General features: G+C 43.7%; 1 protein-coding gene across 4 annotated transcripts in view; it reads left to right on the forward strand.

The window, feature by feature from the left end:
* Positions 1–27,561, forward strand: part of LOC143838209 (solute carrier family 23 member 1-like) — a 44,282-nt gene that overhangs the window by 9,105 nt on the left and 7,616 nt on the right. For 2 of the 4 annotated variants that reach the window (XM_077339211.1, XM_077339212.1), the window contains exons 2-9: positions 3,850–4,026; positions 9,178–9,264; positions 11,239–11,388; positions 12,812–12,969; positions 19,874–20,033; positions 24,241–24,422; positions 25,576–25,696; positions 26,571–26,727. In XM_077339211.1, the coding sequence (XP_077195326.1) occupies positions 9,214–9,264; positions 11,239–11,388; positions 12,812–12,969; positions 19,874–20,033; positions 24,241–24,422; positions 25,576–25,696; positions 26,571–26,727 (979 nt within the window). In that variant the 5' untranslated portion in view covers positions 3,850–4,026; positions 9,178–9,213. The remainder of the gene's footprint in view (positions 1–3,849; positions 4,027–9,177; positions 9,265–11,238; positions 11,389–12,811; positions 12,970–19,873; positions 20,034–24,240; positions 24,423–25,575; positions 25,697–26,570; positions 26,728–27,561) is intronic. The other 2 variants (XM_077339213.1, XM_077339214.1) reach the window with 1 other exon arrangement.

The following is a 27,561-nucleotide window of genomic DNA, read 5'->3' on the forward strand; positions in this document are numbered from 1 at the left end:
GTCACCTGATTCTCACATCATGCAATTTATTTAGGTATTTGTGTCCCAAATTCTTAGCCCTCTAGAGTCCAAAGAAAGAGCACAACCCATCCTACATCTATGAACAAAGTAAAAGCAACACACAGATTAAAAACACAGTCAGGTTTGCCAGTGTATTCTCAGTCTGTCTTGCCCCCACAGTGTCATAAAAATAAAATGGATGATTACACAGCAAGGTACTCCTCTAGGATTGCTTGTTTCAAAATGAGGTCTGGTGTTCTCCTGGAATTGCAACTGAGTTCCAGACTGCAGAGATCAGTTCCCCCTGAAGGAAATAGCAGCGCTGGGAGGCAGACTATGGCATTACCTTTCTGTTGAGCAAAGCTCTCCCTCCCAAATCCCCCCCTCCCCTCAGGCACTGCCTCTAAATCTCCACAAATTTCTAAACCAGTGTTGGTAACTTCATATTATTATTATTATTATTATTATTATTATTATTATTATTATTATTATTATTATTATTATTATTATTATTATTATTATTATTATTATTATTATTATTATTATTATTTCGATTTATTTCCCGCCACTCCCAAATGGCTCGCAACGGGTTACAATGTCTTAAAAAACCCATTAAAACTCCCATTAAAAGACTTTAAAATGTCACAATATGGCAGCACAATAATAAGATCCCCTTCCTACCCCCATTCCTAAAAAAGGGGGGGTGGAGGAGAAGGAGGTCAACGATGTTCAAGAAGCCCGGGGGAGAGCAGTCGATGTACCCCGGCAGCCCCAGCCTCAACCATAGACCTGGCGGAAGAGCTCCGTCTTGCAGGCCCTGCGGAACGTTAAAGGGTCCCGCAGGGCCCGCAGCTCACCCGGGAGCTCATTCCACCAGGTGGGGGCCAGGACCGAAAAGGCCCTGGCCCTGGTCGAGGCTAGGCGTGCTTCCCTAGGGCCGGGAACGACCAGAAGATTCTCACTCGCAGAGCGCAGAGCCCTGCGGGGGGCATAGGGCACTAGGCGGTCCCTCAGGTATGTGGGTCCCAGCCCTGAGCTTCTTGGAGAACAGGTGGGATGAAGATTTATGGATGGGTACTTCTGTAGTGAAGAACTTTTTAAAAATCATTAGAAACTTCACAGGTGCAAAGATGATCACAAAGTGCCCACCTGTGGGAAATGTAAACATAAAAAGGAAGATAAAAATAGTATTTAGTTGGAATATTTGAATCAATCTACACATGGTGACATCACCAGTCGAAGATTAAGATCTCACCTCTAGCTCATTAACTAGTGATCTCATGTACTTTAGTCACAGGCTTTTCAAGATTATTGTTTTAGCTGATAAATAGCTGGTTTAGCAATCAGGTACACTTCCCAAGCTCTCTGTCTGTAAGTAACACCTATCTCAGCTGGGCCAACTGATGTCAAGATGTAGTCTTATTTTTTAAACCCCATGTTAATCTCTTTCTGATCCTACAAAGTCCGCATTCTCTAATCCAGTGCTCCCCAACCTGCGGGCCGCGGCCCGGAAGGCCATGGCGCCGGGCCGCGGTTCCCTCTCCCCGCCCCCCCGCAGTAAAAAGCTTGCGGCCCGGGAAGCTTCTTACTGTGGGGGGGGAGAAAGAATCAGGGCCGCGCATTGTGCATGCACATATGCGCCATGTGGGGCCGAAATCGCACATGCGTGGCACTTTCGCACAGGTGCGCGTGCGCGGAAGTGCAGCGCATGCGCGATTCCAGCCGTGCATGGTGCATGTGCGCATGGCGCAAGTGCGCATGTGTGGGTGTGGCCGCACAGGCGCGATGCGCGATGCGCAGGCGGGGCAGTTGCCCTGCTGGTCCCCAGCCTAAAAAAGGTTGGGGACCACTGCTCTAATCAATATCTGCTGTGCCATTATCAATATAGATCTCATCTCAGTTAATCTGGCGGAATAATTATGATCTGTCTGTTTTATTCATTGGTTGCTTGAAAAGCTCTCATGTTTTTGTGCTCTCATGTTGCAAGAATTAACTTTTTATCATCATTATGATTGGCGTGCAACAATCATTGCTAGTTTATTAAACTTTCACTTGAGCCTGGTGTTTAGGGGTATACTTGCACCTCAAGAGAAGGAAAGCTGTAATATCGATAGTCAATAGTAAGTCATATAATGCAATACGGAGTTAATGAGGTTCAAACAAGGCTAGGTGTAATTCTTGTTATATGTCCTTCTGGGCTTGTATCTGCATTATCTGTTTGTGTTTGCAGGATATTAATCACTGATGTACCTTTATGGACAAACACTGAGCTAAACTTCTGTGTGTCAACAATAACTATGAATGCTAGATTTGTGTTTAGATTTAAGGGAACGGCCATCAGTTCGCTGTGACTTGATGGCACTTTATGCATGCATGCATGCACATGCACAGTCCTTCCAGTATAAGAAGAAGAGTTGGTTCTTCTGATATGCCGTTTTTCTCTACCGGAAGGAGTCTCAAAGCAGCTTACATTCGCCTTCCCTTTCCTCTCCCCACAACAGACACCCTGTGAGACACCCTGTGAGGTGGGTGAAGTTGAGAGAGCCCTGATATTACTGCTTGGTCAGAACAGCTTTATCAGTGTTGTAGCGAGCCCAAGGTCACCCAGCTGGCTGCATGTGGGGGAGCGCAGAATCGAACCTGGCATCACAGATTAGAAGTCCGCACTCCTTGCCACTACACCAAACTGGCTCTCATCAATGCATCAGAACTGAATACCAAGGTTGATGGCATCATCTGGTTGGAGATTACTGGGGCTGGGCTGCAGCACTCTCTGGGCTGCAGCACTCTCAGACTTTTATTTGTCTATCATTTCTTTTTGAAGAAGAATTGGTTTTTATACCCTACTTTTCACTACCCGAAGGTGACTCAAAGCAACTTGCAATCACCTTTCCTTTCTATCCCCACAACCAACACCCTGAGCATTTATGCACTGGGAATTTCACTGCCCCATCTCCCGTGCAGGAGAATAAATCAGGGGCGGATGAGGCACACCAGCCCAAATGCTCCCCCGTGTGGGTGCAGGAAGAGGTGGGGCAACCTGCCACGACTAAAACTCCAGCCTGCAACCCCATATGAAACCTCCAGTGCATAAAAGGTCCCTGTGAGGTAGATGGATGTAAGAGAGCTCTGACACACTGCTCTGTGAGAACAGCTCCAACAGGACTGTGACTGGCCCAAGGTCACCCAGCTGGCTGCATGTGGGAGAGTGTGGACTCAAAACTCAGCACACCAGATTAGAAGCTGCTGCTTTTAACCACATTTTGTGTGCCTGGGTAAAAAGTGGGACTTTCTCAGGAATAATTTTTTTCTTTGCTACTGTCATGGGGGAAGGGGCAGGCCCAAGGGTTGGGAAGGGTTCTTGTGCACCAAGTAATAATACATCACTTTGGCAATTCTTTCAACCATACTATGTGTTGATGAGGCTTATCTTTTCACCATTAGGAATCAGCTGAACTTCACAGATTGGTCCTGTAGCTTTATTCAGGCTTGAATGCTTTCTAATGAAAATCCTGTAGGTGCTGATTCTGTGATGGCTCTTATGTGCTGAGTTTGCTATGTCATTCAAGTCACTGCTCAGAATCTGTTATGTGTCTGGGAAGAAATGTCTTACAGGCGTGTGTTCTCTTCCAGTGGTGCAGCTCAGAGTATCGGCAGGTTCTTTCAGCTTGCTACCTGGTAATGGCTCGTTGCAACTGGGAGGCACCAGGGGTTATTCCAGTACAACAAGTGTAGGGACAGTGCACCAAAACACATTAATCCAACTAACAAGACTGGTAGAACAGAACTCTAAAAATATTCCAGCCTTGTAGTTTTCACCTGCCTCTGCTGCTTTCTTCCTTATATTAGGCTTCCTTTGATTCCTGTCCTCGGAAACCTCCGGTTAGACTTTCCTCAATGTCTTGGAAGTTTGGGCCCGACACTCCTCACCCAGATTCTCAGAGGCTCATCCATCACCAAAGGTGTTATCTACACCTTCTCTAACGGGCCTTCCAGAGTCCTCTGTACCAAAGAGAAACAAAACACCTGAGTAGCCTCAAGTTCTCCAGTCCTTTCTCTTTTCTGCCTTCCTCTTCCCTGTAATCATACATTGATTTTCCAGAGTTCAGGGAAGTTCTTTTTTATTATTGTTGTTGTTATTATTACTACTACTATATTACCATTACTATTATTGCTATTAACAGCCCCTCTCTGCATCCAGGCCCTCATGTTCTGGGTAATTCTCTACTGATGCCTAATTTCCCTTTTGCTCTCAAGTTGTGCTTCCAGTAAAGAGATAAATTAAAATACAGAGAGTATTTGGTTTCAGTAATTTTTTGAAGAATTAGAGGCATAGATTTTCTTTATCTCTTTTTTGGAATAATTGATTTGAACAAAGAAGATGATGCCCCAAGATGCTTCCATGCTTAAGATGACAGGAAGGAGGCAGAAGGGCATTGTTCTCTTAATGTAGACACATTTATTGAACCCAGGATGTTTCCTATACAATTCAGCCTCAAGCTGAACCACCCAGAGCTGCAAAGAAACGGGTGGTATAGAAATCTAAACAAATAAACAAATAAACAAATAAACAAATAAAATACAATACAATAAGTGAATACAAACAAATCCAGATTGTTGGGGTTTGCTATTTATCTCTGGAATCTGTTGATCATTTTCATTATGCTGTGTGTTAATTTGCCCTCACAGTTTGCCTGTAAGTATGACCTGATTATTTCCATTACGTGACCTGTAGCTGAGGAAGTGTGTATGCACACAAAAGCTCATACCTTGAATAAAACTGTGTCAGTCTTAAAGGTGCCACTGAATTCTAAATTTGTTCTGCTGCTTCAGACCAGCATGGCTGCCCACTTGAATTTATTTCTGCACTGTAGCTATAGACCATCTTCTGAAGCAACTAAAGCATTTCCTGGAAAGTAATGTCACTATCTAGGTGAAGTGTTGCTTCTGGTGTTGCCATGGATGGCTTTGCAATCTGCCTAACCAGTTTTGCCATGGAGCGGTTGGCTAAGGCGGCCAGTGCAAATTTATTCCATGTATTCTTCTGTTCCCTCATTGCTTCATTTCTCATCTGTGTGAGTCACGGGCTCAAAAGGCCCTTCGGTTCTCTAGGCAAGAACAATGGCCAGAGGATTGATGGCTTCTTGGGTACATATCAGTGAGGAGCTGGAGGGGACAGGAAAGGCTGGTCTCAGCCCTGTGTCAGCATGGCTGGCTGCACCAAACATGGGTGAATAATGTTGTTTGCCAGTCTCATATTGCTTGGTGATTATATATCAACAATTTATTTCTACAAGCCTATTAACTTGACAGTAATGTGCATGATAGGCAGGACTGTGTATATATCATGATTTTGCAAGAGCACAGAAAGAAGCAAAATGTGAGTGACAGGCCCTGGAGTAAATTTAATGAGAATCTCAGAGTAGTCTTCTGTGTGTGTATTTTAAGCAAGTGGCAAGCCCTCGTGTCTGCAGAGACATGGGGTTGAGAAACTGGAGAGGTAGCAGAAAAACATTCTTGTGGGTTGGTGTGCAGCTTCAGTACTCTTGACCAACAAAATAAATTATCGAAACTAGCAAAAATATCAGGATAATTTTTTACAGATTAAAAATAATTGTATATTTTAATTGTCTTGTTGCAGTATACTCAGCCCCACTGAATAAAATTAGACTTCTGAGCAGGTTTGCTAGGGCTGCCGACCTCCAAGGAAGGCCTGAAGATCTCCAGACTATAGAGATCAAATTGTTGGAATAAGCAAGATCTGCAGTGTGCAGGACTGAGCAGAATATAAAGGGTGTCCTGCAGGGGGCATCAGAGAAGATGCATATTTAGCATCGTTAGATCAGGAACATCCTGATTTTTTCCAATTATCTCTTCTAATGTCTTGATTGGTTCAGTAGGAGGCTTCCTGCTTCTTAAAGCATATGTCTTCCCTGCTTGTCTCCACAACAGAGAAAACGACTGCAGACAACAGAATAGAAGAAGAAGAGTTGGTTCTTATATGCCGCTTTTCTCTCCCTGAAGGGGTCTCAAAGCGGCTTACAGTCACCTTCCCTTTCCTCTCCCCACAACAGACACCCTGTGAGGTGGGTGAGGCTGAGAGAGCCCTGATATCACTGCTCTGTCAGAACATTTTTATCAGTGCCATGGTGAGCCCAAGGTCACCCAGCTGGTTGAATGTGGAGGAGGAGCAGGGAAATCAAACCCACCTCACCAGATTAGAAATCTGCGCTCCTAACCACTACACCAAGCTGGTTAAGCCAGCAGTGGACTTGCTCATGAAGCAGCAGCAATTATGTCAGCAGCAGTTATGCAACATTGCTCTCTTGCTAAATTGGTCACACATCTGTCGTCCAAGCCCAACCAAGCCTCATTTAGTAATAGTAATAGTTAATTACGTCTCTCTCTCTCTCTCTCTCTCTCTCTCTCTCTCTCTCTCTTCTTTCTATACAAAGTTGGTTCTCTCTTCCAAATAAAACTGTTCTATTCCTTTTGAGCAGCTGTGTGCTTCGCTTCTTTGTATATTTAAACTTTGCCAACACAAACAACTGCTTTGGAAGGTGGACCCTATGGCATTATAACCTGTGGCGATCCCCCCCCAAACCCCCCCCCCTTTCCATGCAATCCCACCTTCCTGCAAAATGAACAAGAATTCCCTGGCCTGCCCTGTGGTGCAGCAAAGCACTGCAAAGCTGACTGGGGTGTTCTTTGTCCCCTCTGGGCCACTGTAGGGCATAGAGGAGCTTGATCTAGAATCCCCAGCTCTTTCCTGTCCACATGGGCCTGCAACAGCTAAGGGAAAGCGGATTCTCCCACATAACCTTAACCTGGGGCATCTGAGGGCCTGACATAACCCATGCTTCATTCTGTGTACCCCAGGCAGCTTTTAAAAATTGGGTCACTTGCCCACATGTAGAGTTGGCAATGCCAGTGAACTGGGCGGCTGCTTTGCTGGCATGCAGCTGTGGTGTGCCTGAGAGCCCAGTGTCAGTGGGCGGAACAGCCACTTCAGTAGCTCACAATTCCTATTTAACATTTGCTTAGTGGCATCAAGTACTATGCAAATTACTCTGAATTCCATCCATGTGAGCAAGTCAGCTTTGATTTGTGAAACCTGAAGCTGGAATAAATTCTGTTGGGCTTTAAAGAGCTACTGGACTTGTGTTTAAGGCACAAAAACTGGTCAGCTTAGAATCATAGAATCATAGAGTTGGAAGGGGCCATACAGGCCATCTAGTCCAACCCCCTGCTCAACGCAGGATCAGCCCAAAGCATCCTAAAGCATCCAAGAAAAGTGTGTGTCCAACCTTTGCTTGAAGACTGCCAGTGAGGGGGAGCTCACCACCTCCTTAGGCAGCCTATTCCACTGCTGAACTACTCTGACTGTGAAAATTTTTTCCTGATATCTAGCCTATATCGTTGTACTTGTAGTTTAAACCCATTACTGCGCGTCCTCTCCTCTGCAGCCAACAGAAACAGCATCCTGCCCTCCTCCAAGTGACAACCTTTCAAATACTTAAAGAGGGCTATCATGTCCCCTCTCCACCTCCTTTTCTCCAGGCTGAACATTCCCAAGTCCCTCAACCTATCTTCATAGGGCTTGGTCCTTTGGCCCCAGATCAGCTTAACGTTACCCATGCGTTAATAAGCAAAGTTCAGGTGAAAATGAGGCTTATTTGGGCTTCGACTACAGATGTGTGACCAACTTGGCAAGAGAGCAGCATTGCAGGACTGCTGCTGATGGAATGGCTGCTGCTTCATGAGCAGGGCCCGCCCTGGCTGGCGTAGTCTGTGCAGCAGGCATCCCTCCCGGAGAAAGGCCAGCAACTCAGCCAACAGTCTCCCATTTCACTTCTTGGTTTTCTGGAAGAAGACAGGAACCGAAACCAGTTCTATACAGTAAAGAGTTCTGGCTGAACGATATCAACCAACAGTTGCTTATTCATGGCCATTTTAAAACATTGGTATGAATGGGTGGTTTATAAACTGTAGAAAAAGGAAAGGAGCCAAGTGAACAAAATTAAGCCCAACAAATGGACAAGAAAAATAGAAATACAACCATCTCCAGTGGTTCATTTTCAGCTGTAATCATTTTCATGCTATGTTGTCAAGAAAGACTAAAAGATATTTGGATTTTCCTTCCTCTTGTCCATAGAAAGCTGGCTGAGTTATGCAGAGCCTGCAAGACAGAGCACTTCTGCCAAGCTTTTGATAGGGAGTAGTGAGTCTGTAACATCTAAGGCCCACCCCCCATGAAAATGTCCCAAACCGGAAGATGACACAGATCTGAGTACTGCAAAAATTGTCAAATGTAGATGAAGTTTTAAGTGGCTTTATAACTATCATTAATTAAATTTTGATTTAATTTGATTTGATTAATTTTTGCTGCATTTTTACCTATTAATTGTTATGTAGACCATGATCGTTATATACCACCCCGAGCCAGCTTGCTGGGAAAGCACTATATAAATTAAACAAACAAATAAATACATTTTGTGCTTTTTTATTTTTTGCAAATATAATTGTACATTGTCTAAAAACTAGATGACATTGTTACTGATTATGATTAATGTCCAGAAAATACCATTTGTAAATATCATTAGTCAATATCAAGGGACAAGCTGGTTCCCCACCACCTTTCAAGGACCTTAAACAACATCTAGCATCATCTGGGACTGGAAATGCATTATGGGGGAAAGAGTTAAGCATGCCCTCTTCCACTGTCATTGTTCTAGTCATATTCAGAGCCTGCATGGTGATACTGAAATAGGTGGAGACTGGAGAGCTCCCAGAATTATAACTGATTTCCAGACTCCAAAGATCAGTTCCCCTGGAGAAAATAGCTACTTTGGAGGGTGGATTCAACCCCAAATCTCCAGGAATTTCCTAACCTAGAGTTGATAACACTATGTTAAAATAAAAACAGGAGATGCAGTTGCAGATCTCCTGTGCTACATGCTGTTTCACCCGCATGATCTTTTGTAATTGACTGGAGAGAGTTATTCCGGCATGCTTGTACAGAGGAAATTCCTTTGCAATACTTCTCATATGAATGGCTGAAAATGAATTTTGCCTCCCAGCAGTCAGGCTACTTTGGACTCTCTGCTGCTGCAGTTTGTTCAGGATTTGAAGCACGAGGTTTTTATTGGAAATCTCCTCTTTCCATTTTCTCTGCAGTTTTACAGAAGTCACTGAAGAAACTTTGAAGTGGAGATGCCCCCATCGGATAAAGATCCTAACGGGCTTGATAACCCCAATTTCATAGTAAGTTTGTAGTTACTTTTTAAATGAACCGGCTGTTTTATGAAACAAAATCCAAAGAAGGTAAGGAGGAACAGAGAAGACTACGGTGTGAACAATGCTGGGCTATGTTTGTGATAAAGCAAGTCTCGTGGATGCACTAGAAAATTAATTTTTACTGAAGGATTAGAACTAATCCTGACATGTTTATGCTTCTAGTTAAATAGTAATGTTTTGTGTATTCTGTGTATCTTGTAGCGTTCCTTTCCATGTCCCTTGAAGTCAGTGTGCTTAGGAGGGTGTAACTTCGTTTGGTATTATACTTTTAATCCCTTAAAATTAAAAAGAAAGTGAAGAACGTTCAATTGTCATTTAACTTTTGTGCTTAAAAAGAAAATCTTTGCTACCACTTGAGTTTTTACTGTTACCTCAGCTTGTAGCATTTCTGTAACATGTTAAGGTTTTGAATAGCTGATAAAACAGTACAATCTGTCTTGTCCATGCACCACTTGCTGACTCCTATCACCCTGCAGTCTTTAACTGCCTTACATTCCCACGGAGGGCCAAACTAGTGATCTGCATGTATATGTACATCCACCCATCCATGTCTAACATGGAGGTGGGGAGAAACTCCTTCCATTCAGACTTTTAATTATATGAATCAAAAGAACACACAGAGTTAACCATTTTCTTACTCACAAGTATTAGCAGATAAAGAAACAAATACATATCATGTGACCTGTATAGAGTAGAAATTTTATACACCAGAAAAAGAAGAAGAAAAGGGGAGGAGAAAGTTACCCAGATATTTAACTTTACATTACAATCCAAAACATATATGTCCTTTTTCCTGAACAACATATTTCTGGCTCCCCACTTCTCAGATAGCAGCAATATTTTAATTCTACTGGAAATATAGTTGCAGCAATATTAGACTATGTTGCATCTTTACAATACAGTATACACTGTCATATATGTAGGAGAGAACCATCACAGATAAAATGCTAAAGTAAAACATCTTCCAGCTATTCAATGTCCCAGTTAAGCATTAGATCTGCCACTAATGTAGTTACTAGATATGTATCAGTTCTCCACTATTCTCAAAGTATTAATTACTATTTGATTCTCATTTAGATTTCCCAATGGTCACAATGATAAAATAACCTAAAGTCATAGTTTACCCAAGAACAACAGATTCCAGTGCATTATAAATAATTCCCATTTCTCAACAACTTTATTATTATCAGGATGTATAAAATGTTAATTTGGACATTAATGCAGATTTTGATATGCGCTTGTATGAATCTATCTGTAGAGGTAATTTTTTTGTTTTCGAAACAGGGCCTATTTTCTTTTTTCACATTAGGGTGAAGAGAACCAAATCTTCCTTGTTACCCCGCTTTATCTGGCTGCCTTTTTATTGCTTTCAGAATTTACCTTCCAATTGCTTTTATTTATTAACTATTATTCTTTCAACTTTTATTCCACCCTTTCTTGACAGATTTTATTGTATTGTTTATTACCTTGTCATATGCCACCATGATCTCTAGAGTTTGAGTCCAATGGCACCTTTATACCAACAACGTTTCATTAATTAATTAATTAATTAATTAATTAATTAATTAATTAATTAATTAATTAATTAATTAATTAATTCAATTTTTAGCCCGCTGCTCCCAGAACTGGCTCGCAGTGGGTTACATAAAAATTCAACATACAATAAAACGGATAAAACCCAGTAAACCCCCTTTAAAAAAACCCATTACATTCAAATTCAAGATGGCGAAAAATCATATCCTTTACATAGCTTCAGAGGCAAAACAGTATAAGCTTTCATGTGCATGCACACTTCTTTGGCTATGAAGATGTGTTCTTACACACAGAAACGTATACCTTGAAGAAAACTTCGTTGGTCAAAGGCACCACTGGACTCAAACGTTCTTCTGCTGCTTCTGACCACCTGAAACGAACTGGAATGTTCTGTCTTGTCTCCTGAAGATTGATGACGGGGGGCATTACTGCAATTTCACTGATGTTGCTGCCAGAGTCCCAGGCTGTGAAGAAAAGCTGAATCGTCCTCGCAGCAACCTTGCCTACTCGGTCACAGACATCCCTCCTTGGTACCTCAGTATCTTCTTGGGGATTCAGGTGAGACATTTAGGGGCTCTGGGTGGGAGTCAAATCAAATTTATTTGATACAGCACTGTGGCCAGATAAAACAGATAACGAGAAGAAACATTTCACAGTAAAAAAAATTGCAACATCAGGGAGCCAGTACAAAATTTAAAATATATAAAATTGTATAATTGATGCGTACATTATTAAAAAATGCATAGTAAAATACCTCTAAAAATCTTCACTTGAGCTTAAGAGGTGGGAGTCTAATGTGAGACAAATAATAACCAAATGCTGTCAAGTTGCAACTGACTCATAGCCAACCTCTGGGTGGGTTTTCGAGGCATGAGATGAACAGAGGTGGTTTGCCATTGCCTTGGTCCGAGTGTGCGACAACAAATATAGCTGGGAATGAATAGTGGGTTGGAGAAATCTATTTTGTAGAATTAGGGAGGAGTTGTAATCTTTTTCATATAATGTCAAATGTTTGTCAACAAAGACAGGTGTGTGACGGACCTGTGAGGCCTCTGAGGTCCTCCTTCCGACAGCAATCATTATCAAGTGATAAAAGTATTTTTTTTTCCCCAAAGACACCCACCCAGCCAGTTCTGTTAAAAGTTGCTATGGACTATTTAAGGAATAAGGCTTCTGCGCCTTTCACATAACTGTATGGACGGCAGAATTTCAGCTGTCTTTTGTTTGGAATAATATACATGTGGACCCCTACCTGCAGTCTGAAATGTATGGGCCAGAAACAGGTTTAGTTCCTCATTTGAGAGCTAGGCCAGTTCAGAACCACAAGGCTCCGTAGTCAGATTTCTATGCATTTTAAAGGTGTGTTCAAGTGGAAACACATCTGCTGTAGGCTTTGGGTAAGAAAACCACTCTTCCCTGCTTCTGGAACCTGCACGTGTCTTCACATGGAAGCAACTACAAATGTATGCCTGTATTTGTCTGGTCACTTGACACAGGACTTTATTGCCATGGAATTCACCGAGGATGGAATGTAGGTAGAGCATTAGCCTAACAGCTGGTGAATCAGAAATGTAGCTTTATACCTTCACAAGGATCCACCTTAGACGACAGCAGATGTGGCCTTACTATGAAGTAAAGTGAGGCATATAGTTCCAGAGGCAGATTAATTTTTAAGAAATTTATATCTGTATGTCTGGCTCAGTAAGACGTATGGAGTAGAACTTCTGAATGGGTTTTTCTCCTTTCTTGGCACTTACAGAGTCTTTACGTTGGTGTAAATCCATCGTGAGCAGCTATTGCAGATTGATATGGATTGGTCCAGTTCTGGGTATACTCTAAGCCTGTAATGGATAATTAAGAATGCCCAGAATTACTGCTGTTTAACGGTGTGGTCTTGAATTGCCAAACATATAGTTGTTCAGGGAGTTGTCTTGCTGTAAGTGTGGTGACTGTTGTACTGTTTTCCCCCTCTGGCTATTAGCACTACTTGACAGCGCTGGGAGGTCTTGTTGCCATTCCTCTAATCCTCTCCAGAGGACTTTGCCTGGAGCATGACATCCTGACCCAGAGTCACCTGATCAGCACCATCTTCTTTGTCTCGGGGATCTGTACTCTTCTTCAAGTCATCTTTGGAGTCAGGTAGAGAAGCATCTCTGGAAGTATAACATTACACTTGCAAGGCAGCATTTATCTGAGACTGCAGTGGATGCAGTGCACCTTCATTGGTTTCAGCATGAACAGCAGATGATGAATGAAAATTAGTAGCAAAATTTGTCGGAAGGACAACACTAAACAAAATCAACAGGGAAAGTATCTGTTTATTTCAGTGGGCTTTTTGGGTGTTGTTGATCACATTTTTATCCCACCCTACTTTCAAGGAGGCTCAGGGCAAGAACATGCTTTTCCACTCCCTTTTTGTCCTAATAATGATTGGTGAAGTAAGTTAGGCCAGGGGTAGTCAAACTGCAGCCCTCCAGATGTCCATGGACTACAATTCCAGGAGCCCCTGCCAGCGAATGCTGGCAGGGGCTTCTGGGAATTGTAGTCCATGGACATCTGGAGGGCTGCAGTTTGACTACCCCTGGGGCTGTGAGAAAATGAGTGGCCCAGAGTCTTCCAGTGAGCCCCATGGTCTGTGCAGCGATTCAGACAGCGATCCCACAGGTCCAAGTCCAACTTTTAAATTGCTACACCACCCAGAAACCGAGAATGAGTCATCAGTGGGAAATTCCCCTTGCTGTCCTAGGTTCAGCATTCAGATCTGATGCACCATCCTTCCTGTCTGTCCAGGCCAGCATTATATTGCTCCTATCAAATCCTATCAAACACAATTCAGTATTATGGCCGAACTGTGATCTTGCAGGATAAGCAAACCAGTATGAATTATTGATTGAACTTTACTATACATTTACTGCATATTATTTCTATATTTTTGCTCTCACAATCTCCCCACTCCTTCTGCCATTTTTTCCAACTTTACTTCCCCACAGCTAATATTCATGAGATTTCTCTACAGCATGGGATGGTTTTGTGTTTTGGACTTCTGTGTGTCACAGATCTATTTTCTGGTACTAATCTAAAAAATCAGTGTGAAAGGTCGTCAGCTGATGGTCTCAGGAACGGCATCAAATTTTATCTTTCCTAATTCATGCTGAATTGCTGGTGGGTTTACACTGGAGGTGGGATATTACCCTCTTTTAGCACCCAGACTGCCTGCAAGATTTGCTTTTAATAACATTGGGGCCTTTTGTATGATCACAGAAGCATGCCAGTGTAGCAACAGCATGCAAAAGAGCACCTGAGGACTTTGCCAGCACCCAAGAAAAACTTCCTATGCCACAGTTTTTAACAGTAGTTTGAACAGGGATGAGAAAAATGCCAGGAAGAATTTAGCTTAATCTGGGGCTTGATGTAGGAATAATCCATTAATTAAAATTCTCTGATAGAAAAAGAACCACGACAACTCTTGACCTTTTGTTGGATCTCTAGTTTTTCTAGAGAACTACTTATGTATTATGTAACTAAGAACTCTTACAGCTTTGCAGCATTTTACTCAGTGAATTTCTTACTCTTTGTTTTGCTGGATAGACTATATTTGGTGTCGCTGTGGTGGAAAACAGACTTCTTCGAACCCTTTCTGTCACTCTTGTGCCTGTTATTACTAAGTGTAGCCAGAGGTCTGATCACAGCTATGATCACCTGATGTCTGCTGTCAACTATCATGACTTGTGGTGTCTGGAATGTGAAGTTTAGAAATTTCTGAGGAAGCAACTTCCTCTACTAATTTAGTGACAATTGGGGCAGGTGCTATAAAATTTCATATAAATCATCTATTGCCCTTTGCTCTGCCCTGGAATATTTAAGAGGGGCATGGATTTTAGGGGGGTAACCACTGGAGGGAAAGAGATAACCAAGCAGGGCTTCTATCTGGCATAGGGTTGCCAGCTTTGAGTTGGGAGATTTTTTCAGGTGGAGACTGAGGAAAGTGGGGTTTGGGCAGAGGAGGGACCTCAGTAGGGTACAATTAATTCAATCTAATTTGCAAAGCAACCATTTTCTCCAGGAAAACTCTCTCTGCAGCCTGGGAGAGTAGCTGTAATTCTGGAAGATCTCCAGCCATCACCTAGAGGCTAGCAACTCTAGCAGTAGGTAGGCTGTTAGTCCTGGTTTCTGCAAAAGAGACTGTAGAAGATAAAATACTGAGGAATAAAAGATGCCGTACAACTGAGATCTCTCATAATTCTACTCTTTTGATCAAGATAGGTAGCCATGCCAGTTTGTAGCGGCAGAAAAGTGCAATAATCCAGCAGCACTTTAAAGACAACATTTGTGGCGCAGACAACTTTTGTGAGTTGCTTTTCACTTCTTCATATTCTGCCCTTTGTAACCATTGCCAAGCAGTAGGAGATGGACTGTTCTGAAATCAGTTACCTCTGACAAAATTTGCCCACTAGTCTCTAGGAAATGATTGAATGTGGGTTTGATCCTGTCGATTTTTCTTTTACTTTTTAGGGCTACATCAACAAGCAGATCAGTGTGTTGGTTAGAGTATGCTCAACTTTACCCTAGCCTTTTTTTGTAATATTCTCTTACTGAAAATAGATTGACGGGCTGCTGCAATCTGCTCCACATCTTTCATGTTTATAGTATTTGCGATGTGTGCCCTTCTATATGCGGATACCTAAACCTGTGCATCGGGGCCACATGGATGATAAACAGATTTTATGGGGTTTTTAAATCTCCCCCAAGTAAAGTAGTACATAAGCACAGAGAAGCTTCTGTAGTTGGCAGTGGTGTTGGGGATCCATATTTGCAAGAATGTGTGTGGGAAGGAAAGAATCCCCCTCACAAGCATTGCAGGCCTACACTTGTTACTTTATAAACTTAACAGTTACTACAATCCATTTAGGAAAGCTCCCCAAATAACTTCAAAAATCAGAATGCCCCTGAGTTAGAGCTTCTCTTAGTAACTGTTGGGTTACTAAGCTTAGAGCTTCTCACAATTAATCTGGACAAATGCCCTTCAATGTACATCCTCCTGCGCCCTTTTCTTCAATGCCAAATATTTATATTTTCTTTTTTTAATTTATTTTTAAAACCTATTCTGGGCAAGAATGTACACTTCACACATGTTACTGCAGATAATGTTGGCAATTCCTATGACAAACACACAAAGTCTGAACATCAGGTGTATTACCTTAAGCACTAGATTGGTTTGTGGTGGCCTGAAACATTGACAGTGGTATTTAAGGGGGCAGGCCAGTTTCATGCTATGTGGTTGGCTCAGGGGGGAAACAGTGTACCTGAAGCAAATGTGATTGTTGAGTGAAGAACATGTTGGCTCTTATTGTGACATATATGGGTGTGTGGAGGAATGTCAACATGACTGTTCTGAGGGAAAGAAGCAGGCAGTATGGCATGTGTGTAGACTTGCAGGGGTGGCCAAACTGTGGCTCTCCAGTTGTCTATGGACTACAGTTCCCATGAAACCCTGCCAATTGTAATTCATGGACATCTGGAAAGCCACAGTTTGGCCACCCCTGATGCAGAGGTTGCTGGTGGGTCACGAAGGGGCAAATTTCAATTAAAGACAATACATTTGACATGGAGTGTTACTGCATTCCAGAGTCCCCTACAGAAGCAATTCCAGGCTCCAGTTTTGACAGGGCTTCTTTTGAACAACATCATGATGAGACTTTCATGAAGGAAGGAACAAATACAGTTTTTGTATGTGTCTTTGTTCTTACCAGACTTCAAGAATGGAAGCAAAACAAACAATTATGCGCATAAAATGTGTTTTTGTAGTAATAAAACCTGAAACCAAAGACACAGATCCTCTTTGTTCCAAGTAAAGCAAGTTCATAATTTACTTGAGAGTTCATCCCTCCCCCACCAGCCTGAGTCGATTTTCAGCTTCACAATGGCCCTTTGATTCTGTTCCAGGCTGGCTAATAGTGTCTGAAGCTGCTCAGATGAATCTTCTAGAATAATTATGTATTAATTTACATGGAATGTACCTGTGTTTTGCAAAGTTTATGGAGTACAGCAAGTGTGCCAACAGTTATTTGCAGACTCAAGCAGGACTTCTGAAGGTTCCCCTGGCAGAACTGTTCCCTGTATTTACCAGCAGTTTACCATGCTGGGGAGTTGAACTGATGAGTGTGCAAGGAGGTGGGTGTAGGGAAGGGGGCCCTTGACAGTTACAGGTGCACTGGTCACCATGCAGTAGTCCTTCCTAGAAGTTGTCTATTGCAGCACTGATCATTTTGTTGCAGGTGGAGTGATGAGATAGCAAAATAATCAGACTCACACAGAGCTGGAAGAGACCACAGAGAGCCATCTAGTCCAGCCCCCCAATTTCTCGGGGACTTAAAAAACTGACAGGAGCTCATCCAAGCTCTTCCTAAAAATGTCCAATGAAGGAGGCTCCACTAACTTCTGAGGCAGCGTATTCCATCTATGACTAGCCCTCACAGTCAGAAAATGCTTTCTAATATTTAAGTGGAACCTCCTTTCTCGTAACTTGAACCCATTGCTCATTGTCCTTGTCTGTAAAGCTGCAGAAAACAAGTTGGCCCCCTCTCCACCTTTTACATAGTTAAACACAGCTATCCCATCACCCCTTGCCTCCTCTTCTCCAAGCGACACACACTCAGCTCTCTCACCTCTCCTCATAAGGCATGGATCCCAACCCCTCAAGCATCCTGATGATAATGACATTTTAGTTATATTCTAGTTATAGTCTAATGACATTTAGTTATAGGCTCAGGGCAGATAATAATGTATTTAAAATGATACAAAAATACATTGCAAGATTTTAATCCATAGCACATCCCTTAGACCAGGGGTAGTCAACCTGTGGTCCTCCAGATGTTCATGGACTACAATTCCCATGAGCCCCTGCCAGCATTTGCTTTGTTGACTATCCCTGCCTTAGACAATTCCAAGCCGCCTCCTTCTTATAGTGGGGGGACTGTTATGAGTCTAGATTTCAGATTCTGGTGTAAATTTGGCTCTTGTTATTGAACAGGGAGGCCAGGATTTTGACACCAGTTTAGGCCTCAACCATAGGCCTGGCAGAACAGCTTTGTCTTGCAGGCTGTGCAGAACTGTCCAAGGTACCGTGGGGCCCTGATCTCACCAGCAAGAGCATCCCATCAGGCTAGGGCTGAAAAGGCCCTGGCCCTGGCCCTGGTTGAGGCCAGTTTTGTTTCTTTAGAGCCAGAGATTTTTGCTCTCTGGATCTTAAGTTCTTTTGTGAGACTTATGAGAAAAGGCAGTCTCTTTCAGCCCTGCTGGGACAGGCCCATCCACACAGCAGAAGGCTGTTGTGGACTGTATGAATTCAAACCAAGCAAATCATAATAAATTTAAATGTAAATAATATTCCCTGCAAGCAGAAATATAGCACAGCAAGAACATATCTCCCTGTACTTGTCCATTTTTTACAGGGGGAAACTTCAAAATGGCATTGTCAACCTGAATTGGAGCGGTTCAGTTCACTTTGTCAAAGCATCCATCTGTTGAAGAGACTAGGAAGGGGGTCTTTGGGCCCTTGGTTCTGGACTGTTTTAGTGGCTCATTTAGCCATTGGCATATAGCTAGATGGGGCATATGTTGTACACCTATGAGCTGTTTTATCCTCACTGCAGGACTTTTTAAAGTTGTTTAGGTTGAAAGGCAGCCTGGTTACCAGGTCCCCCAGGCATACACTCTGGTTCTTGGTGTGAGGAAGGAAAATACCTGTGGTGTCAGAGTCCTAAATCAGCCTGTTTGCCAATGCCTTTTGCTACCAATAACACCTGTGAAAGCTGAACAATACAGAAACATTACCTCATTATAGTGGAAGATTAGAGATAAAAAGAGAATGATTTCCGGGGTATATATTCTCCATATCCAGCCACCGCAAAATTAAAAATAATGTAACCTTTTCTTGCAGTTTTTACTCTGATTGTCAGCCAAGTGTAGTGGGTAATGAATACCTCAAGAGTTAATATCTATATTTTTGCAGAATTCCGGAACTCAAGTTTTCAGCAAACAATTGCTTCTTTGAAGTCTTAGGTACATTCAGTGCAGTAACATCTGATAATTTTTTCCTTGCCAAAGCCTATCTCAAGTTTGATCTTGAGGTGAAAAGGCCTATGGGCAAATATTAACTAGCCCCATGACATAAGTAAACTATAATTAAGATGAAGGGTTATATATTTTGGTAATGTGCTTGGTTTATTACTGGATATGCAGCTAAAATATAGCATTCCTTGCTTATCACACACACTTAATTCAGAATACTGTTTCAGGAATGGATAGAGATTCTTAAAACACCGTTGCTTCTTCTATATAACTGGAGCCAGACTGGCAGGAGCCACTGGCATGGCATAGCATGGCATAGGAGGAGGTAACCAGTGTGGCTGGCACCAGTTGTCACCTTCCAATAACTCATAGTGCTGCTGCTACCTGGGTTCCGGTAGCTGCAGAGCCCACAAGAGCAGCATGGCAGAGGAACTGCCGGGCTTCAAGAGAGCCTTTGGGCCTGCCCTGGTGGCAAGGGAGGAGGTACCTCCCCTCTACTCCCCTTCCCTCCTGCTGCTGCCAAATTCCAAGATGGGAGCCAGTCATGTGGGCAGCACATTTCTCATGTCTACCTTTAATTCTAATTTGTAACATGGGACCCTCTTGGTGCCCCCCCCCCCCATTATACCTATATAATTTTTGTACTATACCCATGTAGGTCTAAGTAAAAATGATTGTCATTCACCTCCTGTGCCACCCTCTATTTCTGTCCCCCCTCTATTCTTTTCACACTTCAAGAGGGCTATGGGGTACAACCATAGAGGAGATCGCCCTTCACGTGTACTAGGCTATTCCATTTCTGGGTCTGCAAATTTTACACATATGGCATCAAATGTTATATTGTCTATGAGTATTTTACTTGTGTCAGGTGCACTTGGTCCTGTTCTGAAAACACAGTGCAGGGGAAAGTCCATCAAATCCAATGGTCTTACCTGTGTCTCTTATCCCCCCACCCCCCTTCTACTTCATGCAGGCTTCCTATTTTACAAGGAGGGACTTTTGCTTTCTTAACGCCTTCACTAGCTATGCTCTCCCTCCCTGACTGGAAATGCCCTGCATGGACTCAAAATGCCACTCAAGTGGATGCTACTTCCCCAGAATTCATTGAGGTCTGGCAGAAAAGGATGCGAGAGGTAATCCTGGGGGGTGTTGCAGGGATTCTCTCTTTGCTTGTTCCGAATGGTGGGATCGTCTGTAGCTCCCTCTTCTCCAAAAGATACACTCAGGATGCATTTGGCATCCAAATTTGCTTTTGATGAGCTGCCTGCTGATGGGATGGTGCTGGGATGTGGAACCCATTTTTCTGTTGCAGGAGCCTTGTGCTTAACCACTCATTTGCCTATTACATTTTTAGTTTGTCCTTTCTCCAAGGAGGCCAAGGACTCTCCTCCTCTTGCTGTACTTGCAACAACTGTGTAGGGTGGGTTAAGGTGAGGGGAAGTGATGAGCCTGGAATCACCCTATGAGGTTCAAAGATCAGTAGGCCTTCAGCTGGGATCTCATCAGTCTTTCTGAGCACTGCACATTCCTACACCACGTAGTCTGTCTCCCTTTAGCTCCTATTATATTTCAGGGCTGAGATGCATGGGAAGAGCCACTCCTAGAGTTACTGCCCAAACTACAGCCATCCAGTGCTAGTCTGAACAAAAGTCTCACACTACATCTTTTCTTCTGCTCCTTGTTTTGTTATATCCCTTTCAGAATGAGAGCCTTTAGGGTTAGAAATGGTGAGTTTATTCTGATATACCTGGCCCCCAGTTTGGCCTGAGTTTCGCAGAGTGCAAATTTATTTCAGAGCCAGATTAAGAGCTCTGAATCTGGAGAACAGGTTTTGATTCCTCACTGCTCCACATGCAGCCAGCTGGGTGACCTTTGGTCAGTCACAGTTCAATTAGAGCTGTTCTTGCAGAGCAGTTCTGTCAGAGTTCTCTCAGCCCCTCCTACTTCACAGGGCATCTGTTGTGGGGAGAGGAAGGGAAGGGGTTTGTAAGCCACTTTCAGACTCCTTTGGGTAGTGAAAAGTGGGCTATTAAAATCAACTCTTCTTCTTAAAAAAAAATAAATATCATTTGTTAGATTTTACATTTATAGCACACAAGCCATTGTAACAGAGAACTGTGTGTGAGACAATGTGATATTTGTTTGATTATGGCTCCCCCATGTGCTGGTGGCAGTTCTAACAATACTGGTAAATTTCTCAATTTTCAGTTGCCTGATTAAAATAGCCACACCGTCAAAGTTGACCACTTCAGACAAATGGTCTAGATCTCCATGACCCCAGGAAGCAGTTTTGTTGCTCCAGGAAGCTCCTTCTCTCTCTCTCTCTCTTCTCCTGCACTAAAGTTTGACCCATCGCTTGCTCTGGAACAGTCTTCTGGAGGAAGAGAGAAACGCAACTTGGCAGCTTTCTGGAATAGATTCAAAACATCTGTATCTAAAAGACCATAGATTAAGGAGGGTGGCTGAGTTGGTCTGCAGCAGCAGAACAAGGTCTGAGTCCAGTGGCAAGAAGGAGGAGGAGGAGGAGGAGGAGGAGGAGAAGGAGGATCTTATATGCCGCTTTTCTCTACCCGAAGGAGTCTCAAAGTGGCTTACAGTCGCCTTCCCTTTCCTCTCCCCAAAACAGACACCCTGTGAGGGAGGTGAGGCTGAGAGAGCACTGACATTACTGCTTGGTCAGAACAGCTTTATCAGTGCTGTAGTGAGCCCAGGGTCACTCAGCACATGGGGGAGCATGGAATCAAACCTGGCTCGCCAGATTAGAAGTCTGCACTCCTAACCACTACAGCAAAAGTTTAATTCAAGGTATAAGCTTTTGTGTGCATGCACACTTCCACATACAACAGCTTATATAAAGCTTGAATAAAACATTGTTGGCCTTCAAGGCACCACTGGACTCAAACGTTGTTCTAGGAGAACATACAATCTCTGGGCAGCCAGCAAATTAGTCCTGTAAATGTGCAATTGTAGTTTGGAGACCACTGTCATTCTGTCTTCTAGTTTGAGCCTTGCATTATTCACTTATTTAATTTACCTTATGGTATTGCCCAGTTTAGGTCTTGAGGCTTTTAGAAGGCAAGGTTATAAATATGTTAAATAAATACCTTATACAGGTGATCCTGGAAAGTCAGCAATGCCTTCTGGTAGGTCTCAGCATCTTGTTTCGATTGGGCTGCCACCTTTGCAAAACAGCTTGAAATGTCTGCTTAGCACCCCAGTGGCCCAGGCAGGAGTTGCACTCGAGTCCCAATTAAGCATCATGAGTTGTTTTGCATGGGTAGCAGCCCCACTGAAATGAGGACAAAGTCCACTGGTCGGGGCTTGTGGCCTGAGACCCAGCTAGGGCTGCCAGGTGGTTGCAACACTCAAAAAACATTTGCCGGCCATGCACACACACAGAGGTTTATTGATGACAATCAACACAACTAATTATGTCGTATGCTAGATTGTGCAGCTTTTATCAATGTTACATTTTTCAGTAAAGAAAGGAGACTTTAATGACTCTCAGAGATGTGGAGAAGCCCTAAGCCTTTTCTGAGAACAAGTATCATTTGGTATCAGAACAAGAAACTTTTGATGGTGTTGAGGGGAACTGCAGCTGACATTCAGGGAGCCTTATTTGGGGTCCAGCGTGCTTTGGGGTCCAAGGGAAGCTCATGTTATACAAGGAGAGGGCCCACAAGGAATAACCAAGCAGCAAACACACTGCTGGAAGATTTCCTCCCACTTCTAATGCAGCAGAGCTGAGCTGATTTCTGCTCACCTGACCTGAACTTTAACCGTCTTATGCTGTCACATGGTTGTCCTACCACACCAGGTCCTTTGCTCTAGATCAGTGGTCCCCAACCTTTTTATCACTGGGGACCAGTCAACGCTTGACAATTATACTGAGGCCCGGGGGGGGGTAGGTTTTTGCCGAGGGACGTCGCTGCCGCTGCCTGAGCCCCTACTCTGCTTGCTTTCTTGCCGTCGCTCCTGACTTCCCGCTGCCCACTGGGGGGCGCTGCCAGCAGCAGCTGCGCAGTGCCATGCTGAGGGGGAGCCCCAGCCATGGTGGCCGCCGGAGAGCACTAAAGGTGAGCCGATGGCAGAGTGGCAGGGCAGCCCCCGAGGCAGCAGCCGGGAAGGAGGACGAGGAGGAACTGTGGCCCAGTAACAACTGATCTACGGATTGGTACTGGTCCTCGGACCCGGGGTTGGGGACAGCTGCTCTAGAGCAACCTTTCTCACCTTTTTTACCATTGAGAAACCCCTGAAACATTCTTCAGGCTTCAAGTAACCCCCGAAGTGGCAAGGTCAAACAGAATATTGTTGGGAAGCATAGCTGTGCCCACGCCTACCTGGGGCCCCTTCCCTTCCCATTCCCTCCAGGCGCATCATGGGCCATTTTGGGAGAGTGGGTGAGTCAACATGACCATATATGATCATAACACCCAGTACATGTTTAACGTATTTTAAAAATACAAAAATATATTACTAATCTATTAAAATTAATGAATTCCCACCCATTGGGAAACCCTTCCAGGGCTGTCAAGAAACTCCAGGGTTTCACAAAATCCCGGTTCAGAAAGGCTGCACTAGAGGGAAGCAAGCTTCTTGTCAGCCTGTTGCAGTAAAATTAAGCAGGAGTCCACTGGCCCCCTAAAGAGACATTTTATTTCAGTGGAGACTTTCATGGGCCAGGGTTGACTTCATCAGATGCCTGATGACGGATACGATGAGTGGATGTGCATCGGATGGAGTCAGGTCTGAGTCCCAAAGTGCCCTTACAGTATCATTCCCTCCCTCTTCCTCCTCTGCCAACCCCACAGCCTGACCATTATCCCCTATGCTGCCCCTCAACCATTACTCACTTAGACAACTGAATTAGAAAACACCAGCTGTTTATATGTCTAGCGTTTTTTCTCAGTTTTATTACCCAGACAGCAAGCAGAAATACTGGATTGTCCAGGCCAAACTGGAGATCTGGCAACCTTAGAGACAGCATGGTGTAGTGCTTAGAAAGCATGACCAGCAAATGCTGGCAGGGGCTCATGGAAATTGTAGTCCATGAACATCTGGAGGACCACAGGTTGACTACCCCTGAAACAGGGCATTTGCTCAAGTTCAGGGACCCCAATTCATTTTTGGGGGGAGACTGCAACACTGAAGCAGCAGAACAGCAGCTCAAAAGAGGCATAGTGTGAAACATGTTTGTGGAAGTTCCTCCTGAAGTAGTTTGAACAGTTTTAATTTCAGTTCGATTGGACCCCAAAACTGCTCTAGTATCTGCTTTATGATTTGCAGGGAAGAACTCCTGTTGAACTCCAACCAATGGAAACCTCGTTTTTCTCGTTTCAGTTGCAAGGAGCGATCATGGTTGCCTCCTGCTTCCAGATATTTGTCGGCTTTTCTGGCCTCATTGGGTTTCTGATGCGGTTCATTGGTCCTCTGACGATCGCCCCGACCATCTCCTTGGTGGCCCTGCCCCTCTTTGAGTCAGCAGGGAATGAGGCAGGAGCGCACTGGGGCATAGCAGCCGTGTAAGTGCTTTTGCCTTCCTTTTAAAATAACAAAATAATACAATCAAGAACCAAAGTGCCTCATTTTTCTGCTGATCTATTTTATACATAGTGAGAACAGCTACTGATTCCTGGTGTTTCTGTACGCAGTCCCATATGCATGGCCACAATGCTATGTCTAATGGTGAAGCACTTCTTGTTGCATGGATAGCCAAGTCTGCAACACGGTTTCAGTTATAACTCAGAGCCAGTGTGCTTAGTGGTTGAGTGACAGCCTCTAATCTGGAGAACTAGGTTTGATTCCCCACTCCTCCCCATGCAACCAGCTGGGTGGCCGTAAACCAGCCGCAGTTCTCTCAGAGCTCTCTCACCCTCACCTACCTCACAAGATGTTTGTTGTGGGAAGAGGAAGGGAAGGTGATTGTCAGCTGCTTTGAGACTACTTTGGGTAGTGAAAAGTGGGGTACAGAAAACCAGCTTCTTCTGAAGCTGAATTCTACACATTATGGGAATCCCCTTGTGTATAGAGACAAATGCACAAATAGAAAAGCCAACCCCATCCCCAGCAAATACTGTACCAATGAGAAACTAGTTTAGAACCAGGTAAAAAAACCTGGTTGGAGTTGGTTTGCAGAGTGCTAAAAACACTATGTTAAAAATATAGTGTGATATAGACAGTAAAGCAGAATTACAAGATTTGGGAACAGTTCCAAGATCAGTTGTATTGCAGACAATAAAACGATTGCAACACTGAAGAAGATGTCTGAATGCAGCTCAGTGGCCCACAATAAACAACAAGCAATAACCCTGCTGGATGCAAAGCATCCCCTCTTCCAGAAAATTGTCCAAAGAACTGTGAGGCCCCTCTAACACCCATTGCAGTCTGTAAGATTTAGAAAGTAAGCAAGCAAATAGATTCAAGTCACTCCCCAAATGACCTGAATATACTTTATCACCATGTGGGGGAAAACCTTATAAAACAATAGAGAGGAAAAGGACAAGGACATCTTTGCCGGAGCTCTGAACAGGTGTGCAGGGCCAGCCCAAGAAGCCAGGCCACCCACCACGCTCCTAGTTATCAACATGTCAGTGCAGCTTTAGAGGCTGCATCAGGGTGCTTGTCAACATAAGACATGCAGAAGATTTTTCTTCCTTTCTTTCCTCACCCCTTTAGAACCATTTTCTTCATAGTTCTTTTCTCTCAGTACCTGAAAAATGTGCCTGTTCCGGTGCCAGCTTACAAGAAAAGAAGGAAATGTTACATCTCCAAGATCCATCTCTTCCAGATCTTCCCCGTGAGTTGCTTTCTTTGGATTTCCAGGGACCAGGTTGCCCACTGAAAGAAGACCATCTCCTTGCATGCTGAGAAAACCCCTGGGACCACAAGTTCCCTATGTCTGCCAGCTTCCTTGACGTCAGGGTTCTGAACATCTGGATTTTCCCCATCCCTGCTGCAGTCATAACTCATAGATCAAACCCAGTGAACTACACATCATGGGAATCTGTACACTCCAGTATTTTATGAGCAGCCCTACAGTTAGATACAATTCAATTTATGTCAATTTTATGGTGGTTATATGGGACATATATTGTCCAATTTGGGAGTCCCGCTCAGCCTAGCCCCAAGAATGCACACTTCTACCATATCTTTCCATTCTTATTTGCAGAGCAACAGTTAAGTTCTGTTTGTTGCTACAGTGGTGCAGATCTTTGACAAACCTCTGTGTCATGTATTTTTAAGCAGCCTTGGGCCTTGATTCAAGCTGCCAAGAATGGAGCCAACAGAACTTTTGTGAGCGTCCTACAGAAAGCACAGCGCATAGTGACTAGAGCCCACAGGCACATCTCCTCCCAGCAGCATTTGCAATAGTACTGAGATCCCCTAGGATTGCAAAGGGTGCAAGGGACTGCCATACCTTTGATGCGCCTTCTGAACGCAATCCTTTTTGTTAGGGGTGCAGTGCTGGGGAAATTCGGTTTTAAATTTGTATGTTTTTAAAATGTTGCAATCTGCCCTGAGCCTCTGGGGAAGGGCAGAATAGAAGTGTAAAAGTAAATCAATAAAAATAAATAAGTTGTTAGGCCTTGACCCACAGAACAGAGTGTTTTGCCAAGGGAAATGAACTGGGAGTTGCTGACAAAGATTCTCTGTCTTCTTCCACTCGCCAGGTGCTGCTTGGCCTCTCCATTTCCTGGCTGTTGTGTTTTGCCCTCACAGTCTCCAACGTTTTCCCTTCAACTCCTGACGTTTATGGCTATCCAGCTCGGACAGACAGCAAAGGCGATGTTCTGTCCAAGGCACCCTGGTTCCGATTTCCTTACCCAGGTATGATCACATTCCAATGTGGCTGACGTTTGCTGCCCCATTTGGACTCAGTCAATTAATTGGCACCTGGTGTGCATCTAGTCATATCACTTTCCACAGAACGAGCCACAGTTAATAATACTGTTGATAGTCTGTGTAGAGCTGTGAATTCAGGCAGTGCATTTAAGATTTGTCAAATAGTAAGTTGTTAATCAAACGAATTAGCTGTTTGTTACACAACATCATATGCAACATTTTTAGGAGGAATATTTAGGATTCAACGAGATTGTCTAAGAAGCCTCCATGGTGATGGTCAGAAAGAGGCTGAGGATACAAGTGAGAGGAGGTGTCTCAGGGCATTCAGGCCTCTCCTCTTACTCTGGTATTTTCATTTCGGGCAAAAGAATGAGAACAAAACAATGGGAGAATAAAGAAGCCAGCAAAGGGAGAAACATCAGGTGAATGGGCCTGGAGATTAGGACTCTAACAAAAATTAGCTCTGCTGGTTTTTTCACTGTGTTTTCAGGAGTTCTTTTGTAAAGGCTAAACTAGCCATAATGTGAGTCATGCTAAGAAAAAAAATGTGCTCATGAAAGATTACTGTTGCCACAGCCCCAATCCAGACCGGGGTCCAACACTGTTGTTTTGGGGAGCCACATCACCCATCTGCAGCTTTCCTCACAGAACTGCAGCATCTGATGTAGTTTGACTCATCTCTTGGCAGTCATGGGGCAAAGCTAACACTTCTTTGGTTTGCGCTGCATATCAGTTGACAACACTGTATTGTGATCATTGAGTGCCCCTTCGGTTCAAGCGGCCTAACAAGCAAAGTCAAAGTGCAGCTGCCCCAAGCAT

The sequence above is a fragment of the Paroedura picta genome, chromosome 5 (assembly GCF_049243985.1).
Source record: "Paroedura picta isolate Pp20150507F chromosome 5, Ppicta_v3.0, whole genome shotgun sequence".
NCBI classification, from domain to species: Eukaryota; Metazoa; Chordata; class Lepidosauria; order Squamata; family Gekkonidae; genus Paroedura; species Paroedura picta.